At 29.0% G+C, this 24,681-nt stretch overlaps 1 protein-coding gene across 4 annotated transcripts in view; it reads left to right on the top strand.

The window, feature by feature from the left end:
• Window positions 1-24,681, top strand: part of LOC111683356 — a 99,078-nt gene that overhangs the window by 2,593 nt on the left and 71,804 nt on the right. For all 4 annotated transcript variants that reach the window (XM_046949295.1, XM_046949291.1, XM_046949292.1 and 1 more), the window contains exon 2: window positions 10,602-12,222. In XM_046949295.1, coding sequence (XP_046805251.1) covers window positions 12,001-12,222 — 222 coding nt within the window. In that variant the 5' untranslated portion in view covers window positions 10,602-12,000. The remainder of the gene's footprint in view (window positions 1-10,601; window positions 12,223-24,681) is intronic.

Below are 24,681 nucleotides of genomic sequence, written 5' to 3'. Positions count from 1 at the left end.
ATGTTAGACAGTATTAAAATCGGGCATAGCGACCAGCCCGATTATCCATCATACCCATACCCTACACCCTACAGTATGTTAAAAATGGAAATGTTTTTTTTTAACTTTATTCCGGAATATTTTTACTTATTTTTTTGTAAAAATAGAGATTTTTTACAAGAGAACTCAAAGGGAAGTAGAGGAAGTATCCTTATAAATGTTTGTAGAGGAATTCGCTTCTAACTCAAAGCTATTTATGTAGAATTTAAAAGTGTTATTAGTGTTTATAGGTGATTTTTGATCTTCAAGTAATTTTCTGAAGGGACTTTACATGTCTGATAGGGTCAAATGAGACCCGATCATTACACAAATCGGTAATATCATTAAAAACTAAGTTTTGTCGACTTTTGTTGACATAACATAGAACATTTATCTTAGTTATGAGCGCAAAGACCCTGTTCAAGAGGTACGGTTGTATAGGGGCTAAGCGAAATAATGCTCCGATTTTATCAATTTTCGTCCATGGACCAAAAAAAAGATTGTGTGCCAAATTTTATCCAATTATCTTGAAAATTGCGACCAATACCTTGCTCACAAGGTTTACATCGACAACGGGCGGACATAGCTTAATCGAGTCAGAAAACGATTTTAAGCTATTGGTATACTTTAATGTGGATATAGGACGAATATTTTTGTATGTTACAAACATCAGCACAAATCCAATATACCCTCTCCGCTAAAGTGATGCCCACTTCTTATGTGGGCAATAAGAAGTTAAGTAAAAGTTTCAACGTTTGCATTAAAGCTGTCTAGACGTAATGTTAGTTTAAGCTTTATTTCAAAAGTTAGTAACCACCACCGGTTTAATTCAGAATTTGGTTTCTTACAAATTAATACTGACAATGGTTCCGTTTATCTAATAAGAAATTACCTATGACTGATATTTTGATGAATTGTTGATAAAAAATAAGTTTATTGAATTTTCTATGTCTAAGGGCGGATTTCTTACTCATCAGTTAAACTAGGCTTAACTTGCTATTAGATTAAACTCGGTACAAATTTAGGCGGAATTTAACCGATAATTGTGTTTTTCAGTTTTAGATTTAAGCTCAGTTAATTTTGTTAGTATTGCCAAGTTTTCACTCAAAAACATAAACAGTGAACAGCTGTTTTTTTTTACAAACAATACTTTTGTAAAATGGAAAATTTTTGGAAAAATGTTAAATAAACATTTAAAACAATAATTAATGAAATAAAACAAATCAGAAAATTGCAATTTACTTAAAATATTATGTTTTTGTTCTTCCGAAATCATTGTTTTATTGTTTTTGTTAATTGTATTTTCTCACTTATAACTTGAGTTTAATTGGCCAATAACACTCAGATAAATTAAGATAATGAGTAACTTTACTGATAACTGAAAAGCACGAAACATATATTAAACCAGGTTTAACCAAAGAATGAAGATTATCTTTATCAGAAAAACTCGCACTAAGTCTTAGCTATAGACTATTTGTTGTTAGAATAGGTTACGGTCCAGTGTATCAACAAATAGATATATGAATTATTTTAAGAACAAACCCTTGGGAATGATCTATGTTAAAGTCTTTAGCGTAATTAAAGTCTATTGACAAGGGTGGTATTGATTATGATGATGAAGTCTACCAACTATTCTGTGGAGTATTGCTCGAAGTAGTCTATAGATTATACTTTTTATTAGCCCATAAACTAGTCTATGGATTACTGCATACCTTAGCCTATGAAAAACTTTAATAATTTCATAGACTAATCTACTAGTCTATGAACTAGACTCTTAAGTGATTATTGGCAATGAATTCGATTAGAAAAACATCTAAGTCCAATCTATACAATTGCTAATGACGATCTAAAAACTAGTGGAAGGAGTAGTGTACCGTTCATTCTTTGGTTTAATTTATGGAAAAATTCATAAACTTTTCATTAAACCGAACAATATCGTAGGCTTTAAAGAAGTCCATAGACTATGCCATGTAGTTAATAGACTACACCAGAGACTACTCACTAAACTAGTCAATATACAAATATACATATTATTGTCAATAGGAAATACAATAATTTTACGTTTGTACAGCTTTAAATCTCTGCACAACTCTGAAAACTTTTAAGCCAATTTAAATTTAACACTTTATTAATAATTTCCCCTTCTATGGGAAAATATTAACAACAATACATTTTGTTTTTCATTCATTTCAACAATTTTATTCCATATATATATATATTTTCATTTAGGTGTGTTAATAACATCAGCCTATTGTTAATTAAATATTATACAATATTTAAATGTTTCTAACATGCTAATAACTAAAGTATTATATTTCTATAGAAAATAGATCAACTATTACCACATACATACTATTTATCATTTAGGGTTTTTTCTACTTTTTGTAGGTTCGAATTTCCTAAAGTTTTAGTTGTATGTTTTTAATAGCTAGCAAGTGTTAAACTACTTTAATATGTTTTCAGTTGTTTATCATAATTAACATACATACATACATACATACAAACATAAAATTTAAGTATTTATGTCATAATGTAAATAAGCTGCTTTACCAAAGTGTATTTTAAGTGTTAATTCTACAAAATTTGTAAATAACTTCAAGGCATAACATTCAATGCAAATATTTAATAAAAAATAAAATAAAAATTTCATGTTTAAAGAAATTTTATAAAATAGAAATTTTAAGTTATTATTTTTAAAGAATAGTATTTTTTAAAAAAACTAATTTTAAACTGAATTTTCTTTAAAGAAAAAAAAAATCAAGGAAATTTTACGAAAATACAAGCAGGAATTGAAAAGTCTATACTTCCGTTTATAGTCAATAGTCTAGTCCTAAAAGTAGTTCATCAATTCGTTTACATTATCATAAAATAGTCAATTAAGGGCGGGTTTCTTACTCCTAAGTTAAACTAGGCTTAACTTGCTATTAGATTAAACTCTGAACAAGTTTAGGCAGACTTTAACCAATAATTGTGTTCTTCAGTTTTAGATTTAAGCTCAGTTAACTTTGTTAGTAATGCCAACTTTTCGCTCAAAAACATAAACAATGAACAGGTATTTTTTGCAAACAATACTTTTGTAAAATGAAAAATGTTGGAAAAATGTTAAATAAACATTTAAAACAATAATAAATAAAACAAAACAATTTAGAAAAATGCAATTTACTTAAAATATTAAGTTTTTGTTCTTCCGAAATTATTGTTTTTGTTAATTGTATTTTATCACTTATAACTTGAGTTTAATTGGCCAATAACACTCAGTTAAACTAAGATAATAAGAAAGGTTACTGTTTACAGACAAAAAAAAAACAAAACATATTTTAAACTAGGTTTAAATAAAGAATGTAGATTATCTTTATCTGAAAAAACCCGCCCTTAGTGGTTTAGGTGTAATTGACAGAATGTTAATACTTCGACGCCATCTGTCGGACATATAGAGATAGGTAGATAGATTGATAGATAGATAGATAGATAGATAGATAGATAGATAGATAGATAGATAGATAGACCGATAGATATATAGATAGATAGATAGATTTATTGACTGATAGATAGATAAATAGATAGATAGATAGATAGATAGATAGATAGATAGATAGATAGATAGATAGATAGATAGATAGATAGATAGATAGATAGATAGGTAGATAGATAGATAGATAGATAGATAGATAGATAGATAGATAGATAGATAGATAGATAGATAGATAGATAGAAAGATAGATAGATAGATAGATAGATAGATAGATAGATAGATAGATAGATAACTAAGATAGATGGATAGATAACTAAGATAGGTAGATAGATATATAGATAGATAGATAGATAGATAGATAGATAGATAGATAGATAGATAGATAGATAGATAGATAGATAGATAGATAGATAGATAGATAGGTAGATAGATAGATAGATAGATAGATAGATAGATAGATAGATAGATAGATAGATAGATAGATAGATAGACAGATAGATAGATAGATAGATAGATAGATAGATAGATAGATAGATACATAGATAGATAGATAGATACATACATACATACATACATACATACATACATACATACATACATACATACATACATACATAGATAGATAGATAGATAGATAGATAGATAGATAGATAGATAGATAAAACTTACTTCTTGGTAATGATTTCAAAAGTAGTGAATTTGGAATCAAGTAAAAAGGACATCCCTTCTATGACAAACCTGTGCTAAAATCATTATTTCTTTCTTAGTACTTACATGGAGTAAATTCTACATATTTTTTGCTACTTTGGAAGTTTTTTTTTTGCTGGATAGTCTAATGAACATAGACTACTACATTATTTACCAACCAATGGAATAGCCTGTCTACTAATTCATAGACTTGACATTGGGCTGCACAGTATAATAATGGTTTACTTTCTACCAGCCAATGAGATAGCCTATCTCCTAGTTCATAGACTTGACTACTCCACGGAATATTCAATGGACTGCCTTGTATAATGACAATAGATTTGTCCATATACTGCACCAAATACTTTAACTCTTACTAACCAATAAGCTAATCTATAGCCTAAATTTCTGCATAGACTAGTTCATATACTATAGTCTAGTCACTAAACCAGTGCATCGACTGGCGAGTATATCGGTTAAACCATAAACATGTCCATAGTAGTGTCTAGTGTAGTCCACAAGAAACTAATCTACAGCCTAGTTAAAAGATTAATTCTAAACCAGTTTAGGTTAGGTTGATAGTAGGATGCATACTACATCAAATCCGAAGAAATACACCAAGGTCACTATCGCGCCTGTTGTGTGCTTCTTATCATAAAAAAGGGAACTGAATGATTTATTTTTTGATGTTCATAATCTCAGTTTCCTAAACGAATTTCCTTGTTAGTTATTTAGTTAGTTAGTTTGAAAGGAGGATGTATACACATCAAATCCCAGGAAATACACCTAGGCCTCTATCGGAAATGTTGTGCGCTCCTTAACCAGTGCCACGGGTGGAAATCGAACCCACCACCTCCGGTCTACCAGACTAGAACACTAACCTACCGGAGGCCACGAACTTCCTAAGAATCTTCCAATCAGTGTTCATCAGAAATGTTATTTCTGGAATAACATTACTTCTAAGATACTTGGATCTTCGACGAATGCCTGGCAGTAGCAAAAAAAGTGCTCTAGAGTTTCACTGTCCTTTCCACATGGTCGTCTGAATCCGCATGTTCAATTTTGCATAGATTTGCTCGTAATCCTGTGTGTCCATTTAGAATACGTTCCATCATACTAATGCTATGTGTACACGGTTGTTAGATCTTACAACGTTGGCAGTAAAATGTGCAGAAAATGTCTAATAACAGTGTAAATTTAAAAATTTTGTCTTTCAATATTGCTTTCTCTGTTGCATAAGAAAAATTGTAAGTTCAAACGATTGTTAGACATTATGCTGACAACGTTGTAAGATCTGACAACCGCGTATCACAGCTTTAACTTCAGACTTGCTAAATTGAGAACACACGTAATTCAGAATGATACTATTTTTTTATGGACAATAGATTAATCCTTACACAATCCATATTCTGTAGACAATCCAAAAAACTTGTAAATAAAGTGGTCACTAAAGAATAGATAAGCAAATAGTACATCGTCCAGTAAATCGATTAGTCAATAGAACAGATTGGTGTATGGTCATTAGACTAGTCTATAGCCAACAAAATAGACTCGAACGTAAACTATCGTATAAATAAGTCAATAGATTTCTATCTTATATACAAGACTGTTCTATAGACTAGATTCAAAAAAGTAAAATTCTTGTTAAATTTCGATTTTCCATGTCTGTATAGGAGTATGTTTATCTTTTCAAAGAGAGTCAAATATAAAGAGCAAAATTGTGTGCAATATTTGCCAATATATGTACGTATGAACATACAGATATGTGCTATGTATAATTTTTTTTTGGTGCAACAGGAAATGCATTTTTTAACCGTCTGTTGCCATGATTTTTAAAAATAGATAACAAACAGCTACTGTAGCTACAGCTACGACAACACTTAAAAGCTAGCAACACATAAAACATACATATAGATTTTCAACAAATCCTTTCAATTTTATTTTTTTATTTTTAGTTTTTTTGCAACAAAACTATTTCACTAGAAAATATAAACTAAGGGAATTTCATTCATTTTTTCATGATTTTGTGAAAATAAACAAAGCAAAAAAAAAAAAAAAACATTTATAACATGCAAAAATTTCCCCAATTTTTCTTCATTTTGTGCAAATGTCAGCACAATAAAAATCTGTGGAATATAACAAAAAAAAATTTTATTGATGAAAATTTAGTTTAGTTTTATTACTGTTTTTTTTTGTTATAGAAAAGGCAGTTTTTTTCTCTTTGCTTTAAAGAATATTTGTGAAAATAGCTATTAAAGTATTTCGTTTTAGCTGTTGTTTATTAACAAATGCAATTTTCAAATTGCTTTGATTTATGAGTAAAAAAATTAATTTTAAAATAATATAGTTGCTGCTTAGTTACGTTGTTTTTTTTTTAATATAAACATATTTTCATGATCCTTTCTTTTAAGTGGTCGTTAACAGTGAAAATATTAGAGCTTTTGCATCCCTTTTTTCCTTTTTTGTATTCCCTTCCTTAAACATCTTATAGGAAGTCTTTAATTAGTTGCTTAACATGATCTCATTAATTTAATTTTTATTTCTAAATAGAAAAAGGTTTTCTTAAGAAATGTGATATTAATTTTTACCATTAAAAAATATAGTCTTACCTTCATTTAAATTTTTTATTAATTTCTTCCCTCTTATTTTGGACCCTATCATCTTTTCTCTTTTATAATTTAACCCCTTTTTGTTTACGAAAAAACAAAGACAAAAAAACAAAAACAACAACAAAAAATACATTAATTTTCTTTGCACAATTTAATATCATTTTAAGTATATGTCAGGAATGGATAACTTAGCGATCAAAATTGTTGTCAGATAATGTTTTTATATATTATAAAAATTTGACTAATAGTCCATGGATTAGCTAACCCATTAGACCATAGCGTAGTCCATATACAATTACTCAGTTCATTTAAGAGTGTAATCCTTAGAGTTGTCCTTAGACTAACCAACAGCATTGTCTAATGGACTAGTCAGCAGACAGTTTCATAGATTATTATATAAGCTAATCAATAGTCTAATCAATTGATTAGTAAAAAAAAAACTAATCAATAGATTACTCCTTAGACTATTCAACAAATTAGTTCATAGACTAGTCCATAAAGTAGTCAAAAGTCTATATAATAGTATTTATACTAGTTAATAAACTAATCAATGGACTACTCCTTAGACTAGTCAACAGATTAGTTCATAGACTAGTCCATAAAGTAGTCAAAAGTCTATATACTAGTCTTTATACTTGTTAATAAACTAATCAATGGACTACTCCTTAGACTAGTCAACAAATTAGTTCATAGACTAGTCCATGAAGTAGTCAAAAGTCTATATATTAATCTTTATACTAGTTAATGAACTAATCAATGGACTACTCCTTAGTCTTGTCAACAGATTAGTTCATAGACTAGTCCATAAGGTAGTCAATAGTCCACAGTCTAGTTCATAGACTAGAGCATTCCAATGACTAGCTAATAAAATAGACCAATGTAATAGCCAGTAGACAGTTTCATAAACTAGTATATAAACTAATCAATAGTCTATTCAACCAACAAGATCCTAGACTAGTAAATTAACAAGTCTACAGATTAGTTCATAGACTAGTCCATAAAGTTGTCAAAAGAATAATCCACAATCTAGCTCATAGAGCTAGAGCATTCCTATGACTAGCTAATAAAATAGACCAATGTAATAGCCAGTAGAAAGTTTCATAAGCTAGTATATAAACTAATCAATAGTCTATTGAACCAACAAGATCTGAGACTAGTAAATAGCCAAGTCTACTGATTAGTTCATTAACTAATTCACTCCTTAGACTACTCAACAGATTAGTTCATAGACTAGTTCATAAAGTAGTCAAAAGAATAATGCAAAAAAAGTCAATACTCCGAGAGACTAATCAATAGTCAATCCATAGTCTATTGCCTGATCAATCAAGACAAATTTACAATATAAAATTCATAAGAAATACTTTCCTAATGGAAACTCAATACATTTTCTAAGTTTAAACATTCCATACCTGATAAAGTTTTTGGTGGAGATGGTATATTGGGTTTGTGCTGATGTTTGTAACGCACACTAATATTGGTCCTATATCCACCTTAAAGAATACCAATCGGCTCAGAATCATTTTATGAGTCAATTTAGCTATGTCCGTCTGTCCGTTCATGTAAACTTTGTAATAAACCAGGACGCAATTTTAAAATTTTATACATGATTGTCCCAGGGATGGTCTATTATTTAATCTAGACTCCATACTACTGAACCCTAGTACCGGACACGAAGCCTATTAAAATTGTTTAAAATTTGTAGGATATTATATAGTCATACTTGTTATACCCTTCACATTCGTGAGAAGTTTGTCATTCCGTTTGTAATTTCTATAATATAATTTTGCGAACCTATAAAGTATATACATATTCTGGATCCGTATAGATAGCGGAGTCGATTAAGCCATGACCGTCTGTCTGTATGTTTGTTGAAATCAGTTTTTAGAGGACACCAGATATCGGCGAGATCCGAATTTTCAATAATTCTGTTAGACATGCTTTCGGAAAGATTGCTATTTAAAATCAGCAAAATTGGTCCATAAATAACGGAGATATAGCAAAAATCCAAGACAACCTCAAACAGAAATTTCAAAAAACAAAATACATAATCATGCGGTAAATTTTGTTATTGTGCTCTTGTTTATGAAAACAAGGCAGAGCGAGAGCAACAGAGCAAGAGTAACAGAGTGAGAGCATTGAATGGAAACATGAAATTAAGTATGTGGACTCCACATTGTGGAGCCTGGCTTAAGCTTGAAGCCATAAAAGGGAACTATTTGGTACTTTTTCGTTTTTCAAAAGCTACTTTTTGAATTTTCTATAATATTGAACCTAGGGACATGAAATTATGTATGTAGAGTCGAAATTAGATAAGAAAAAATTACCAAAAGAAAACTTTTTGGTAATTTTTTGTTTTTCAAAAAGTACTTTTTGAGTTTTCTATAATAATGAACCAAGAAACTTAGAAATTTAGTATGTAGAACCCGGATTAGACGAGAACACATTATAGGGATTTTTTGATTTTTCTATAATATTGAACCTAGATATATGAAATTAAGTATGTAGTATCGGAATTTGGTGAGAACCGGAAAAAGTGAACTTTTTGGTACTTTATTTGTTTTTTAAAAGGTACTTTTTGATTTTTCTATAATATTAAAACTAGAAATATGAAATTAAGTATGTAGAGTCTGAATTATGAAACTTTTGGGTACTTTTTAATTTTTCAAAAGGTACTCTTTTGAATTTTCCATAATACTGAATCTATAGACATGAAATTAAGAACGTTGAGACCGAAGTATCCGTCGTTGTTAAACCCTACACCACATTAGTGGGGAGGGTATATTGGGTTTGTGCTGATGTTTGTAACGCACAATAATATTGGTCCTATACCCACCTTAAAGTATACCAATCGGATTAGAATCTGAGTCGATTTAGCTATGTCCGTCTGTCTGTCCGTCTGTTTCATCTGTCCGTCCGTCCATGTAAACCTTGTAATCAAACTACAGGCCGCAATTTTGAAGATAATTGAATGAAATTTGGTACATGATCTTCTATTGTCCCTATTAAAAATTGTTACGATCGGTCCATTATTTCACCTAGCTCCCATACCACTAAACGCCAGAATAGAGCTTGTAAACCTTGTAATTAAACTACAGGTCGCAATTTTGGAGATAATTCAATGAAATTTGGCACATGATCTTTTATGGTACTGTAGACGAAGCCTATTTAAAATGGTTAACATCTGTTCATTATTTCACCTAGGCCCCATAGTAATGAACCCGCCAAATAGGGCTTTTAAGTTCATAATTATGTTTAATATACTCGTATCTCGACAAAAAGCTGCAAAACCAAGTTCTATACTAGTCTTTATGACCCTGATGACCCTTTATAATTATAGGGCCTCATTTGACTCTAGCCCCTCTAAAAAGCCTCCATCAAAATTTTACTTAAATATTCACAGTTTTATTAAACAATAAATGGCTTTAGTATATCTGAGGCAAGGTACAATTCAACTTTAATGCTTTTTTATGAAAACTAAATCACATTTTATTCGTATACAGGTGTATGGTATTATATGGTCGGCCTCGCCCGACTTCAATTTCTTACTTGTTTTTGTTTGTTATTCTCTCTGCTTAAAATAATCAGAATTGTTAATTTATCGTCATAATTTAAGGCAGTAGGTATCATGTATTTTTGCTCGCAATGCTTTCTTGTATCTAAAGGGTGTTGCGTTGACTGCTGCTGTTGGTCCTTGAATATATATTCCTTATTTTTGTTTTCTTTTATAAAAAGTAGAAATATAACGAAAAACTGTAAAAAATACTAATTTGCCAACAATTTTTTTTTCTCTCTTTTTTTTGTTTGCTTCGAAACAGGTCCTTATTAAAGTTAAATGTTCTATTTGCTGCCACGACAAGAAAAATAAAAAGACCAAAAAAAAAGGCACAGATATTGGGTGTGAGTTTGCTGTTAACTTGTTTGGGTATTTTAGATATGCTGGAGAGACGAGCCGAACAGTAAAGTGATTGCTTACCATTTTGTGCGTATGGCACAAAGTATTACAGGGGGAAAAGGAAAGACAAATGGTGGCAAATTAAAAACAGTATGTAATCGGGAGAAAAAAATGACTATTTTAGCAATTTCGCCATGATAGCAAGGAAAATAGACTATATAAAGCGCTAATTGTATTATAATAAAGTGAATAGAAAGAAGAAAAGACAAAAGGAAAAAAAAGTTAAACGAAAAAATGAGGAAAACAATGTATATTTAAATTGAAATCTAACATTACAATAAATGAGAAAAATCTATTGTCATGAAAAGTGTTCAGCACAGCACTTGTGGAATCATTAAACTAAGCCTATCAACAGATTAAGCCAACATAGTCCTATGCTTGCGTGTTGACTGAGATATAATGAGGAAAAAGGGAATTGATAAAAAGGTGGAATTACATGAAACTAAAATCATTTAAAAATCCCTATCTATAAGAGCACAAAAATAGACAGACAAGTATTGTCACCCAAATTAATGGACAGCAACAAAAAATAGGGTTATACTATTATTAAGAGTTACTAAGAGATTTAATTTTAAAATCACAACCCAAAACTAAATGCTAAAATTCATTACAAATAGCTAAACTCTAGTAAAGCCTTACTATGTCGAAAAGTAGTAGCAACAGCGCCATTATTAAAATAAACTCCTAACTATTTGCTAAAACAAAGCAAACAAAAAGAAAACAATCGGATTAATTCATTCCATATACACTTACTCTATATGTAAATAATCGAACATATTGTTGCCCCTAAAGATTAAAACAGCATTTTCTCGTATTCCAAAACCAAGAAAAAGGCATAACAATAACAACAACACGCCCATACTTGTTAACACGGAAAAACGCTCGAAACATCCGGGATTAACTGCAACAATCAAATAAAAAACAGCAAAGTGTATAGAAAAAACCTAAAATCTTTATTCCCTTAAAAAAAACACACCCTCAACACAACAACAAAGTAATCCGCCACAACAGCAGCAAAATAAAATAAAACTCTAGTCCAAAATACAAATATCATCCCCCAAATTCTCTTTCTACGCCTGCAAATAATTTAATTCCATCACCCATTTTTTTATGTCTTATTTAATGAAGTTATCTTTACGCTTTTCATCTTTAAACTTTTTAAAACGTTCGCATTTAATTGACAACTTCATTACAACTACAGCTACTACTACTACTACGGCTATAACTATAATTATTGTTGCTGTTGTTCCACGTTATGGATCATGCCTTTGGTGAAGGAAAAATTAGAGACCAAAGAAATCATCAAGGATATGCGCAAAAACGTTTCGGTACAAGTTGATAGTGATTTTGCTTTACTTCTGCCCAGCGGTGTTTATGAAATCAAAAAAATGGAACCACGTTCAAAAATACGAACCATTATCGTATTTTGTTTATTTTTAGCTATAGCGGGTATTATTGGTTTCGGTTACTTCTGTCAAGATCAGGTGAGTGGCATATATATTTTTATATTAATAAAGATTATATAAAAAAAGATATATAAAACAAGATTTTAGGATATGGGATTGTTTAAGATCTTGTATATTGAGTTGTACTGGTTTAAGGTCTAGTGTATTAGCTAGTTCATTAAGTAGTCTATTGATTTGCTCTTGTACTAAATGTTTCACTTGTCTGTTGGCAGGTCTAATCTTTAGTAAAGCATTTTTGATCTATTCTAATTAATATTTCATATTCGTCTAAGATTTAGACTAATAACTAGTCTGTTGACTGGTCGAAAAAAAACTTTATTGACTTGTCGAACATCTGACATGATGTAGTATTTATATCTAGTCTAGACTAGTTAAGCAACTAGTCTAATAACTTTTCAGAAATGATCTTAGCATAAGTCTATTCACTAGTCCAAAAACTCGTCTATTGACGTGTCCATCGATTAGTCTATGGACTTATCTATTAACTAATCTAAAAGTTGGAAATTAGTCTATTGATATGTATAAAAGTAAGTCTATTGACAATTATAAGATTTAGTCTTTTGGCTGGTCTAAGAACTAGACTCTGAATATGTCTAGAGGTTAGACAATATACTAGTCTATGGATTAATCTATTGACTAGTCAAAGAACGATTCTATTGACAGAAACCTGTCTATTGACTCGTCTAAGAACTATTCTATTGACTGGTTTAAGAAGTAGACAAAGAATAAGTCTAAAGGTCAGACAATTCACTAGTCTATGAATTAATCTATTGACCAGTCTATGAACGATTCTACTGGCAATTATAATAGTTTGTCACTGACTCTTGATTAGTGTAGTAGCTAGGTCTAAGAACTTGAATATTAACTAATCTAAGAGCTAGTCAATAAACTAGTCTAAGAACTTGTTAGAGGTAAGTCAAGTAGCATGTCTAATAGCTTGTCTATTGAAAAAAAAAAACAAGAACTAGTCTATTGACTGGTCTAAGAATAAGTGTAAGGTTGAGTTACTTGTTGATCTACTAACTAGTCTAAGAACGAATCTATTGATTATTATAAAAACTATTCCGTTAACTCGTCTAAGAAACAGTTTATTGATTTACCTATGAACTAGTAGATTCATTAGTCTATTAACTAATACTTGTCTACTTTAAGAGTTCGTCTATTGATTGGTCTAAAAAGTTTTTATTAACTAGTTTAAGAACTTGTCTATTGACTGTTCAAATAATTAGTTCCAATGTTTTACGACACTAGAAGTTTGTCAATTAAAAATTCAATGGATTATTGACTAGTCTAAAAACTAGTCTATTGACTAGATCAAAAACAACTCTATTGACTAGTCTAAAAACTAGTCTATTAACTACTACAATTTTATAGTTGAAACGAAAAGTCGACTTTTCGACGTTTTGCGTTTAGGTTAAAGTCGACTGTTCGCATTTAGTTAATTGTCGACGTTTAGACTTTTAGTATTTTGTAAATAGTCGACATTTTCACTTTTTTCGACATTTTTGACTTTCCGACTATTTCCGACTTTTCGACCTTTTTCGACTATTTCCGACTTTTTGACTATTTTCGACTTTTTTCAACTATTTTAGATTTTTCGATTTTTTCCGACTTTTCAACCATTTCAGACTTGCCGACGATTTTCGATTTTCAAAAATTTTCGACTGTTTGACTATTTTTGACTTTTTTTTTACTATTTTCGACTTTTTCCGACTTTTCGACTTTTTCCTACTTTTTTATTATTTTGACTTTCCGACTTCTTGTCTTTTTTCGACTTTTATTTCCAAAGTCGACTTTTTTCTCAGACGATAGTCGAGAAAATAGTCGACTTCGACTTTTTTGCAACAAAATAGTCTACTTCGCTTTTCGACAAAAAGTCGATTGTTCGATTATTCGAAAGTCGATTTATAGAACCCTATTGACTACTCTAAAAACTAGTCCATTGACTAGTCTATTTCTAGTCTAAAAACTAGTCTATTGACTAGTCTAAAAACAAGTCTATTTACTAGTTAAAAAACGAGTCTATTGTCTCGTCTATAGTCTAAAAGCTAGTCTATTGACTAGTCTAAAAACTAGTCTATTGACTAGTCTAAAAACAAGTCCATTGACTAGTCTTAAAACTAGTCTATTTACTAGTCTAAAAACTAGTCTATTGCCTAGTCTAAAAACTAGTCTATTGGATAATCTAAAAGCTAGTATATTGACAACTCTATTGACTAGTCTAAAAACTAGTCTATTGACTAGTCTGAAAACAAGTTTATTGCCAATTTTAACAACAAGTCTATTGCGAATTTTAAAAACAAGTCTATTGACTAGTCTAAAAACTAGTCCATTGACTATTCTAAAAACTTGTGTATGGATTAGTCGTTTGATTAGTCAAGGGACTAATTTATCGATTCAATTATCAATGGTGTTGACTAGTTTATGGATTAGTATATTAACTGTTCTACTGTCAAGTCAATGGATTAGTCTATACTTTATTTTTATTAGCTAAAAGTAATCTACGGACCGTAGACATAGTCATCAGGTTACATATTTTTATGAGCAAAAAAAAAAATGTAAAATAAAATTAATTAATAATCAAAAACAAAAAAGGTGTGACTGTTAAATTAACACCTGTTGATGAATACACTAAACTTTCTTTAATAAATTTTTGGTTGTTTAATTTTGATAAATTTTTAAACAAAAAATAAGCCAATTTATAACAACTCATGATTAATTGTTAACAAAAAAAAAAAAACTCTACACTTTTCCAAATTTCAACTTCTAATGACAATTTTCAAAAGTTGACAACAATTTCTATAGAGTAAATTAAACACATATTTACTATTTAAATTTTCAAAGTTTATGAAAAAATAAACTTTTTAATACAAAATTAGAATTTTCTCAGTTTTAATTGTAAAATTGGAAAATAAACAAAATAAAATATCTAAAAATAGCATTTCTTCCTAACTATCAGCTTAATTTATGCAGGAATTTATTTTTGCACCAAAAAGTTATGACAATAAAATGTTAATAAATTTACAGTAAAAGAAAGACTGAAAAAAATGGATTTTGGCGCCACCATAAATAGGTGTTGCCGGTTTTTTTCTTGTATAATTATTCGAAAGAAATTTATGTTTTTTTCTCATTATTTTCTTCTTTCTTTTATTTAAGAATTTAAAATTTATGTTTGAATTTTTATTATTTTTATACAGAAAAAAAAACTTATTAATGAATGACGACAATAACGCCATTTTTTAAATTAATGTGTATTTTTTTCGGAATATCCAATAGTTAGTAACCCAGTGAATTGTGAAAGCAATTCCCTGGATAAATCTTAAGAAATATTATTTTGCAAAATTTTCTTTAAAAACCCTGAATTTGTGTTAAAAAGCTGTCATACGATTTCGTAAGCAGTTGCACTTACTTTTCTACTTCTCTTTTGCTTCCATGTAATCGAAGTGATTTCAATTATTTTGCTGGGTTAAATTTTAAATACCAGCTATTGAATTTATAACTTTGGTATGCGTATTGATTTTTATTATTTTGTTTTTATTTTTATGAATTAAATTTTATAAACTCGTTTTAAATGCTGCTGTTAAAAATTATGATTATTTTCATTATCATAATACTTTGTAATTCACATTGAAATTTAACATCAATTTAATGATTTAACACACTTGAAAATAAAAGACAAAAGAAGATTTAAACAAGATTTAAAACTGTATTTTATTAATACAATAAATTTTAGATTAAAACAAGTTGCAAATAAGCGCTATAGAAATCGAAAGGGTAGTTTTAGTAAAATACCAGACTTTAACGTTTGATTTGGAGATCATTACCATTTCACTTTGATATACTTGCATGATTCTGTTTAGACATGTTTTTCTGATTCTCTTTTGAAAAGGGGTTTTAACTTCTTTCTAAACAGAGGATCGTTTTCATTATATCAGTGCTATAGAAAGAGCATTCTTAAATTCACATGAGCAGTCTTAAATTCTCATGTGCTCTATACATGTATAAAAAATAATAAGAAGGAGTAAGAGAGCTAATTTTACTATTTGCCGATTACTATTTTACATCTCTTTTAAAAGAGAATAATTCTCTTTAGCTTTTGGCACTTATTAGATAAATGTGTACTAATGCTGTATATTAGTGAACTGCTTAAAGAGGAAAATATGATGTCTCAGGTAATTAGAGAATTCTGCTTATGCTACAAATGATTAAAATCGCCAAAGATCTTTCTTGCACTCTTTATTTCACACGCATTAAGTAAGAGAACTTTTTTTTTACTCTTTGCCGATGTCGGAAATAAAAAGTGTTCTTGGAAAACTTAAGAGGATTACTTCACTTCCTTAAGGATTATTTTTTTAAGAATATTCTTGTCTATTCAAATGTTAGATTGCTAGCAAATTTAAACCATTTTGCTAAAGAGAGTTGTTAACTAAAAATAATTTGATATCTCATTAAAACAGTGAAACGCAATGCGGAACTCTTAAATGATCTCTCTCTCTCTCTCTTTCTCAAATATATAAATTTGGACTTCTCTCTTAGGAAATAAACTCTCTTTTAAGGTACTTTCTCTTAAGGTAGTTTAATTCTCTTAAGAAAGGCTGTTTTTCTTAGAAGGTTTAAACTTTATAAATATACAAATTTTGAATCTCTCTCTCTGGTTTCCCTCCTTAGGCAGTTAAGACATTCTTTACACAATTTTATCTTTCTATTAAGAAAGGCTTACTTTTTAATAGCAATTTTGATTTCTGTCTTAGGAAATTTGAAATCTCTCTTAAGGTTGATTCACTTATTTATAAAATTTAAAGTCTCTCTTAAGAAAAACTAATTTTGTATTAAAATTGTGTGAAGCTTATTTTTTATAGAATATTTAAACACTGTTTCTAGAGAGGCTTATTTTCTTTACCACAATTTTGTTTTTTTTTTCTCCATAGAGTTATTTGTTCTAGATAACAATTGTTCTTTCTTAGGAAAATCTCTTTTTTCTTGATTAAGCATTAGCTTTTTCTTTTCTCTCTCTCTCCCTTGAAAACATTTATTTCTATTTCTATTAAGACTTCATTTCTCTTACCACAAATTAACACCAATCCATTTTCTATCGAACATTTTAACATTCTCTTTTAAGCTTTTCTTAGAAAATTTCGATACATGCTTATACATGTTCGAAATTTTAACTCTTTTCTATAGAAAATATAGTTATTTCTTTTGAAAGCCTGAGTTTCTGTAGAAACTTTTAACTCTATATAAAGTCGAATATTTTTTCTAAGGAACATTTAAATTGTAACTAAGAAGATCACTATTCTGTATTGGAATTTTGCCAATCTTATTTCTATACAACAATTTTGTTTCTTTCTCACGAGAGGTTTATTTTCTTAAGAAAACAATTGTTCTCTCTTAGAAAATTCTCTTGAAAATTTTACCTTTTAAGAAGATTTTTTATGTAGAAAATTTAAGTAGTTTGTTCAGAAAGTCTCAGTTTCTATAGAAACTTTGATGTCTATGTGAAGTAGCATTTAATTTCTATAGAACATTTAAATTGCTACTTAAGAGAGCATAATTTTGTATTGGAATTTTGAGAAGTTTATTGTATTTACCACGATTTTGTCTCTTTCTTCAGAGAGTTATTTGTTTTAGACCCCTGATCGTCAAAGAGCTTTGTTAAGAGCGAAAGAGAGAGTCCACACGCATATATGCTTACACATGTATAAAAAACGATTAAAACCAGTAAGAGAGCTTATTTTTTACTAAGCATACATGAGTCTGAAATTAAAAGTGCAAGAAAGCTCTTAACAAAGCTCTTTGCCCATCAGGGTTTTAGACAATAATTGTTCTCTTTTAGACAATTCTCCTTTTTCTTAATCAAATATTGGACTTTTCTTTTTTCTCTTCCTTGAAAACATTAAAAACTTTTTTTAAATTTCGCTTCTTACAAATTGTCACCAATCCAAGCTTAAACATTTCACACCACCACCTGTCTCTATAGGGGATTCTGTAATTTAATACTTAATATTTAAACTGGTATGTGGTTGAAAAAAAATGTATAAACAACCATAACTATGTATGTATACATATGTTTGTTGAGTATATTATAAATAAAATTAATTAAATGCACATAAATTAAAATGTTTAATTTTTATATCCACCTCTAAAATACAAAAAGGTGTCAAAATCGATAAGATTAAAGATACCAAAACAAAAACAAAAAATATTACAATAATAATATTGTAATCATCGTTTTGACTAAATAGTTAAGCGCTAATCAAAATAAGGGCGATTACAATGAAAAATCATTAAGATTATTTTTTTGAACTGGAAATAATAAATCATTTATGGAAAATGGGTTGGTTTTTTTTTCGAAATAGATTTCAAATAATTCAGAAAAATGTGTAGAAGTGAAATTAATCACATGAATTGATTTAATTAAAGAGACTTTTTCGGAAGGAAAATAAGTATGTTGAACTTTCAATCAACAATTTGAAATAAATTTTAAATTTTAAAAAATTTCAACTTAAATTTTTTGCGTTTTGAAGGCTTAATACAATGTTTAACAATATAGTTGATCTTTTGACATTTCTCGCTTTATGTGGTTTTATCCAAATCATTCACACGTTTGATGTACATATATCTGTCTGTCTGTCCGTCCTTCCGTCTGCCATACCCAGCTAGCATTTGGAAGATTGTTGTATGATTAATCAGTAAACTGAGTCATTTTTGACTCTTTTTGATGACCTAAATGTGATTAATAAGTTGAGCGCTTAAAAATTACTCAAAAATGTTCCCCATATATGATTGAGAACTGAATATTTGAAAAACAATAATAAAATGTATTGCAATCATAAATTGATCATCCTGGTCTTTAAAATATGATGATTTTAAAAACTAATTTTGTGGCCATATTTCAAGCAGTTGGAAAATCTAAAATTGTTCCTTATGTAATTGTTTTTGTTTTAATGATGGAATTAAAATCTGATTTATTTGAAAAAAAAAAACAATAACAAAATGTATACCAATCATAAATAGATCATCCAGGTGTTTAAAATATGATTGTTTAAAAATTTAGTTTAAATTTCGCGCAGACGGAAGATCAAAAGCTGTTTTCTGTTGTATTGTATTTATCTGTAAAAACATAAAAATTACTCAGAGAAGACTCAAAAATGTGATTCGAAAATAACTCAAAAACGACCAGTTATTTCGCTCATTAATGACTCAAAAAAGATTAAAAAATGAGTTATAGTTGATCAGAAGTGTGGCTCAAAAATAACTCATTTAGAAGAGTCGCGGTTAGGGTAGCATTTTCTCCCGACAAATGTATCATTTATGATCAGAAAATGAGCGCATATATAATCGTGCAGAAGAATCATAAATGACTCGAATGTGATCAAAAATTTCAAAAAAATGCAAGCTGGGTACTTGTGGATATTAAAGGTGTGCTTGTGTGGTTTTGCATTAATCTATATTTATTCAATTCATTGGGATTTTAATTCACTAAACATATATAGTGTTTTTATTTATGTTATTATATTTTGATAATGTTTTTATTTATTTTTTTCTTAATTTTGATTTTCACTCAATACATTTTAATAACTTGTGTAAATAAATACATAACAAAATCCATTTTGTGGTTTTTAATTTAAATTTATACCTATTGAAATTGTAATTTTTGTTATGAATATCAAATTGTAAACACAATGAATTTGTTATAAATATTTAAAAAAATATAGATGAAATATTAAAAAAAAATTACAACTGATTGTAAAATAAAATTTTTATAAAAATTAGGCCAAAAAAAACTCCATAAACTTACAATTCCTACAATAGGGATAGAAATAATTTATTATAAATATTATGCATTTCATATAATGTTGTAAAACAATTGTTTTATATAGTTTTTCTATACTACTGATATGCGAGAGAGATAAAAGTTTGCCATAGAATTTTCTTGGGTTCTTATTTAAACATAAAATATAGAAATTAAATAAATTATGCATTTAAAAACATAAATAATAATTTACCAAGACAAATGCTTAAGAAAGTGACTCTTTAAGAGAGAGAGAGAGAGTTGGACTTATTTCACAGAGGTCCTTTTTAACCACTGGGTAATGAGTAGTCAATCATTACTGCCTCTTTTTGCCATTCCCTGTACAAATATTTTGCTCAAGTAAGGAGTGAGATCGAAAAATTCTTAACACACGTTTTTCATTAGATTTTTCAACCAAAGTATTATTTGATTTTTTTTTGATCAAGTTACCTTTGAAAAACATGTCAGTTATTATGTGTAATGTCAATTATATTAATTTTTTTTGTTAATCTGATTAAAATGAGTGACCAGAAAAAAGTGCGTACTGAAATTATTAAATATTTTCAACTAAACCCAACTTGGTCTTACAAAAAGTTGGCCAAGCATACAAAGGTCTGCCGTCAAACTGTTTCCAATGTTATTAAACAGTACCGGGAGAACTTGTCAGTTGATAGAAAACCTGGTTCAGGTAGAAGGAATGGTCCACATGATGTTTCTAAAGCCAAAAAATAGAAAGCATTTTCAAAAGAGCTCCCAACATATCCGGTAGGAAAGCAGCTCGGTTAGCTCAGTGCTCGGACTATTTGGTACGAAAAGTTAAAACTAATGCAGGTTTAAAAACATACAAGGCTCAAAAAGTTCCTGACAGGAACGCTGCTAAAAATTTAGAGGCCAAAAACAGAGCACGGAAATTGAAGTCAAGTTTTATAAAAAAATATTCTTGCTGCATAATGGATGACGAAACGTATGTTCTGGCAGATTTTTCGCAACTTCCAGGTCAAAAGTTTTATGTTGCTGATGCTCGAGGGAATGTTGAAGAAAAGTTTAGGACCCAAAAGCAGACAAAATTTCCCAGAAAGTTCTTGGTATGGCAAGCAATATGCAGTTGCGGCAAAATTAGCCAATCATTTTTTACAACGGGCTCTATAAATACCGAAATTTACATCAAGGAATGTTTACAAAAAAGGCTGCTTCCATTCATAAGACTTCATAATGTGTCCACTTATTTTTGGCCTGACTTGGCATCCTGTCACTATGGTAAACAAGCCCTTGAGTGGTACAAGAACAATAATGTGGTATTTGTACCAAGAGAGGCAAATCCTCCAAACTGCCCGGAGCTAAGGCCAGTGGAGAGATATTGGGCTCTTGTTAAAAGAGAATTGAAGAGTACAAAAAAGGTGTCCAAAAGTGTGGTAGATTTTAAACGGAGCACTATAAAAACGTTAATGGAAGGGTTTCCGAAAAGGGTTCAAAATTTCATCACTAGTGATTAAAACTATAAAAATATTTTTTTTGTAAATTGTAATAATAATTTGAATCAAATAAAAAAAAAGTAAAGCTGTAAGTTTAGTGGTTTCTTTTTTATAAACATATATGTATGTTAAGAATTTTTCGATCTCACTCCTTAAGTCAAGCTCAATCTAATGTCCACAAAGGAAAAGTCAATCACTGGTTGGAGACCATAAATGCTGCAGACCCAACATCAGCATAAATGCCCTATAAGGAATATACTGTCCTTTTTAACATTTTCATTATCTTAAAACTTACCTCAGTACATTCCTGGACCTCTTAAAGTCTTCCAACCACACTCCTGAGATGGTTCTGTTGTTTTGCCAACAACATCTAGGGACTTAATTTGTGGTTTGAAAACACAGATCTAAAATTTTCTATAAAAAATTACACTCTCTTACAAAGAGTAAAATTATTTTATAGAAAATTCAACTCTGTAATAAAGAGAGTAAAAAATTAAACTTTCTTATAAAGAGATTGCACAGAGACTAAAGTATTCCATAGAAAACTCAAACACTTTTCAAAAAAGATAACTTTTTCTATAGAACCTACATCGGCAGAGAGTGAAAAATAGGTTCTCTTACTTGTTTAAATCGTTTTTTATACATGTTTAAGCATGTACATGCTCTTAACAAAGCTCTTTGCCCATCAGGGCTATAGAAAATTCAACTCTCTTATAAAAAGAGTAAAAATTAAAACTAGTTTATAAGAAAGATTAAGTTATTAACATTTTCTATATAAAATTTTAAATTTTTCGCAAGTGGAGTAAACTTGTTATAGAAAATTGATCTCTAAAACTTTTTTTTTAAAGAAAATTCATTTCTGTTATAAAGAGAATAAAATTTGAACTTTCTTATAAGAATAATGGCTCCTTATTTGTTAATTTACATTTATTAATCTGCTTTGGCACTTAAAATCATTTGACCGCAACGTTTCTGCTCGTTGTCTGTCTGTCCTTTCTTCCTATCATGTTTATCAGATTAATTTAATGTATTTTCATTTTGCTTTTAATTTATATGTATATTTTTTTCGTGATTCATCTTATAAACATCATACAAGAACACAAAAGAACAATTTCAAAAGTTCAAAATTAAGCCGCTAAAGTAAAATAAGTAGAAAACAAAAAATGAATTGAATAAAAGAGAACAGATTTACCAGCAGCACAGAGGAATATGCAGCTGATGAGAGAAAGATAAGTTGCAAGATTTCTTTTCACACAATATACAGCAGCCTCCCAAAAAAAAACTTCCTTAAAAACGAAACGAAACGAAACGAAACAATGAAACTTCATTCATTGTCTTATATTGAGATTTTTCTTGTGCACATTTTTGCATTTCTAGAGCTCTTGAAAAAAGCATCATCTTCTCTTATGCTGCATTTTTTTTAATTTTTATTCTTTAGATAAGAAAATAATGCAGGATTTAAGAAACATAAAAAAAATAATATTTTCTTTTTATATTCGTTAAGTTATTTTATGATTTTTTTCTTATATTTTTTTTTTGCTCTCTCACATTCATTCTATAACTTTTTACAAGTTCAAGTTCTTTTTACTTTAAAAGGGCATAAAGAGAAAAGAATTAAAAAAAAAATATAAAAAATTGTATATATTAAAATGCAGTCTTATGAAGAAGCAAATAAAAGCAATAAAATCACCACTAACAGCCAACGAACCAACCACCTTGTCAAGAAATTGTAAAGAAAGCACAAAAATGAAATGAAAAAATATAAAATTTATAAAAATTTCTAAAAAAAAAAAAATAATCTTATTATCCTCCCAAAACGACAGACCGAGCATAAAATAAGAAATTATTGGCTGACTCTAGAACAATATAAAAAGAAATTAATTCTTTTTTTTTAAGTTCACATTGGTTTGTTTTTATACATAATTTCAATTGCCTGGAATAGGTAGAGTAAAAGGAAGGTAACCTAAGAAGCTTTGAGGTTCATAGTAATACACGTGCACAGAACGTTTTATCACTTGAATAATTCATCATTGGACCAAGAAATTTAATTACACTGTGTTAATGTTTTAAAGTAGATTAACTCAAAAAGGTGTTTGAACAAAAAAGAGAAAATAACAATTTCTTATTAAAAGTATCAAATTTCCAGCAAAAATTCAATTTTTTTATAAAGAGAGAAAAAATTTCGTAAGAGAGTCAACATTTTCTATTAGAAGAGAGTAAAATTTAAAATCTCTTAAAAGAGAGTAAAATTTAAACTCTCTTAAAAGAGAGTACAATTTTCTATAAAATAACTAAACTCTCTTATAAAGGGAGTAAAATTTTCTATAGAAAATTTAACTCTCTTAAAAATAGTTCTATTTTCTACAGAAAATTGAACTTTCTTATGAAGAGAGCAACATTTTCTATAGAAAATTAAACTTCCATACGATGAGAGTCCGATTTTCTATATAAAATTAAACTTCCTTATAAAAAGAGTAAAATTTTCTATTAAAAATCCAACTTTATTATAAAAAGGGTAAAATTTTCTATGAAAAATTCAACTCTCTTGTAAAGAAAGTACATTTTTATATGGAAAATCCAATTCTCTGTTAAGAGAGTAAAGTTTTCTATAGCAAATGAAACTCTCTTATAAAGAGAGTCAGATTTTCTATAGAAAATGAAACTCTCTTATAAAGAGAGTCAGATTTTCTAGTGTGTGTGAAGTTAAATTCGAATTTAACTAGCAAAGACACAAACCAGATTTGTTAACAGTGCTCATTTTGCAGCTAACAGAGCGCTGTTAATCAGTTAACAGAATATTATAATTGAATTAGAAGATCGAAAACTGACCATTTTGGAAGCAGGATGAAGGTTCCACACATCCAACTATATGGAAATGGTGGTCCAAAGGCTACTTAATGGAACTGTGCGTGAAATATATCTGTATTCATAGTAAACATACTTAAACATTGAACTTTGTTTACCAATATTCTGGACAGGATTACTGGAACTGAGTGAAAGTTACACATGTCCCAGTATATGTAAATGGTAGTCCTAGGGATATGTCATGGATCCGCATTAGTGGAATATCTTAAATAATCTTGGATTGCCTTATTTAATTAAAATTTTTTTGAAAAATTCTTTAGAGGATTAGTGGAACTGGGTGGAAGTTACACATATCTCACTATATGGAAATTTTAGTAAAAGGGGTACCTAATGGAACTATGTAAGTTA

This window comes from Lucilia cuprina, chromosome 4, assembly GCF_022045245.1.
Source record: "Lucilia cuprina isolate Lc7/37 chromosome 4, ASM2204524v1, whole genome shotgun sequence".
Taxonomy (NCBI): Eukaryota; Metazoa; Arthropoda; class Insecta; order Diptera; family Calliphoridae; genus Lucilia; species Lucilia cuprina.
The sequence above is the reverse complement of the archived record's forward strand: the minus strand, read 5'-3'. Positions and strand labels throughout refer to the sequence as shown.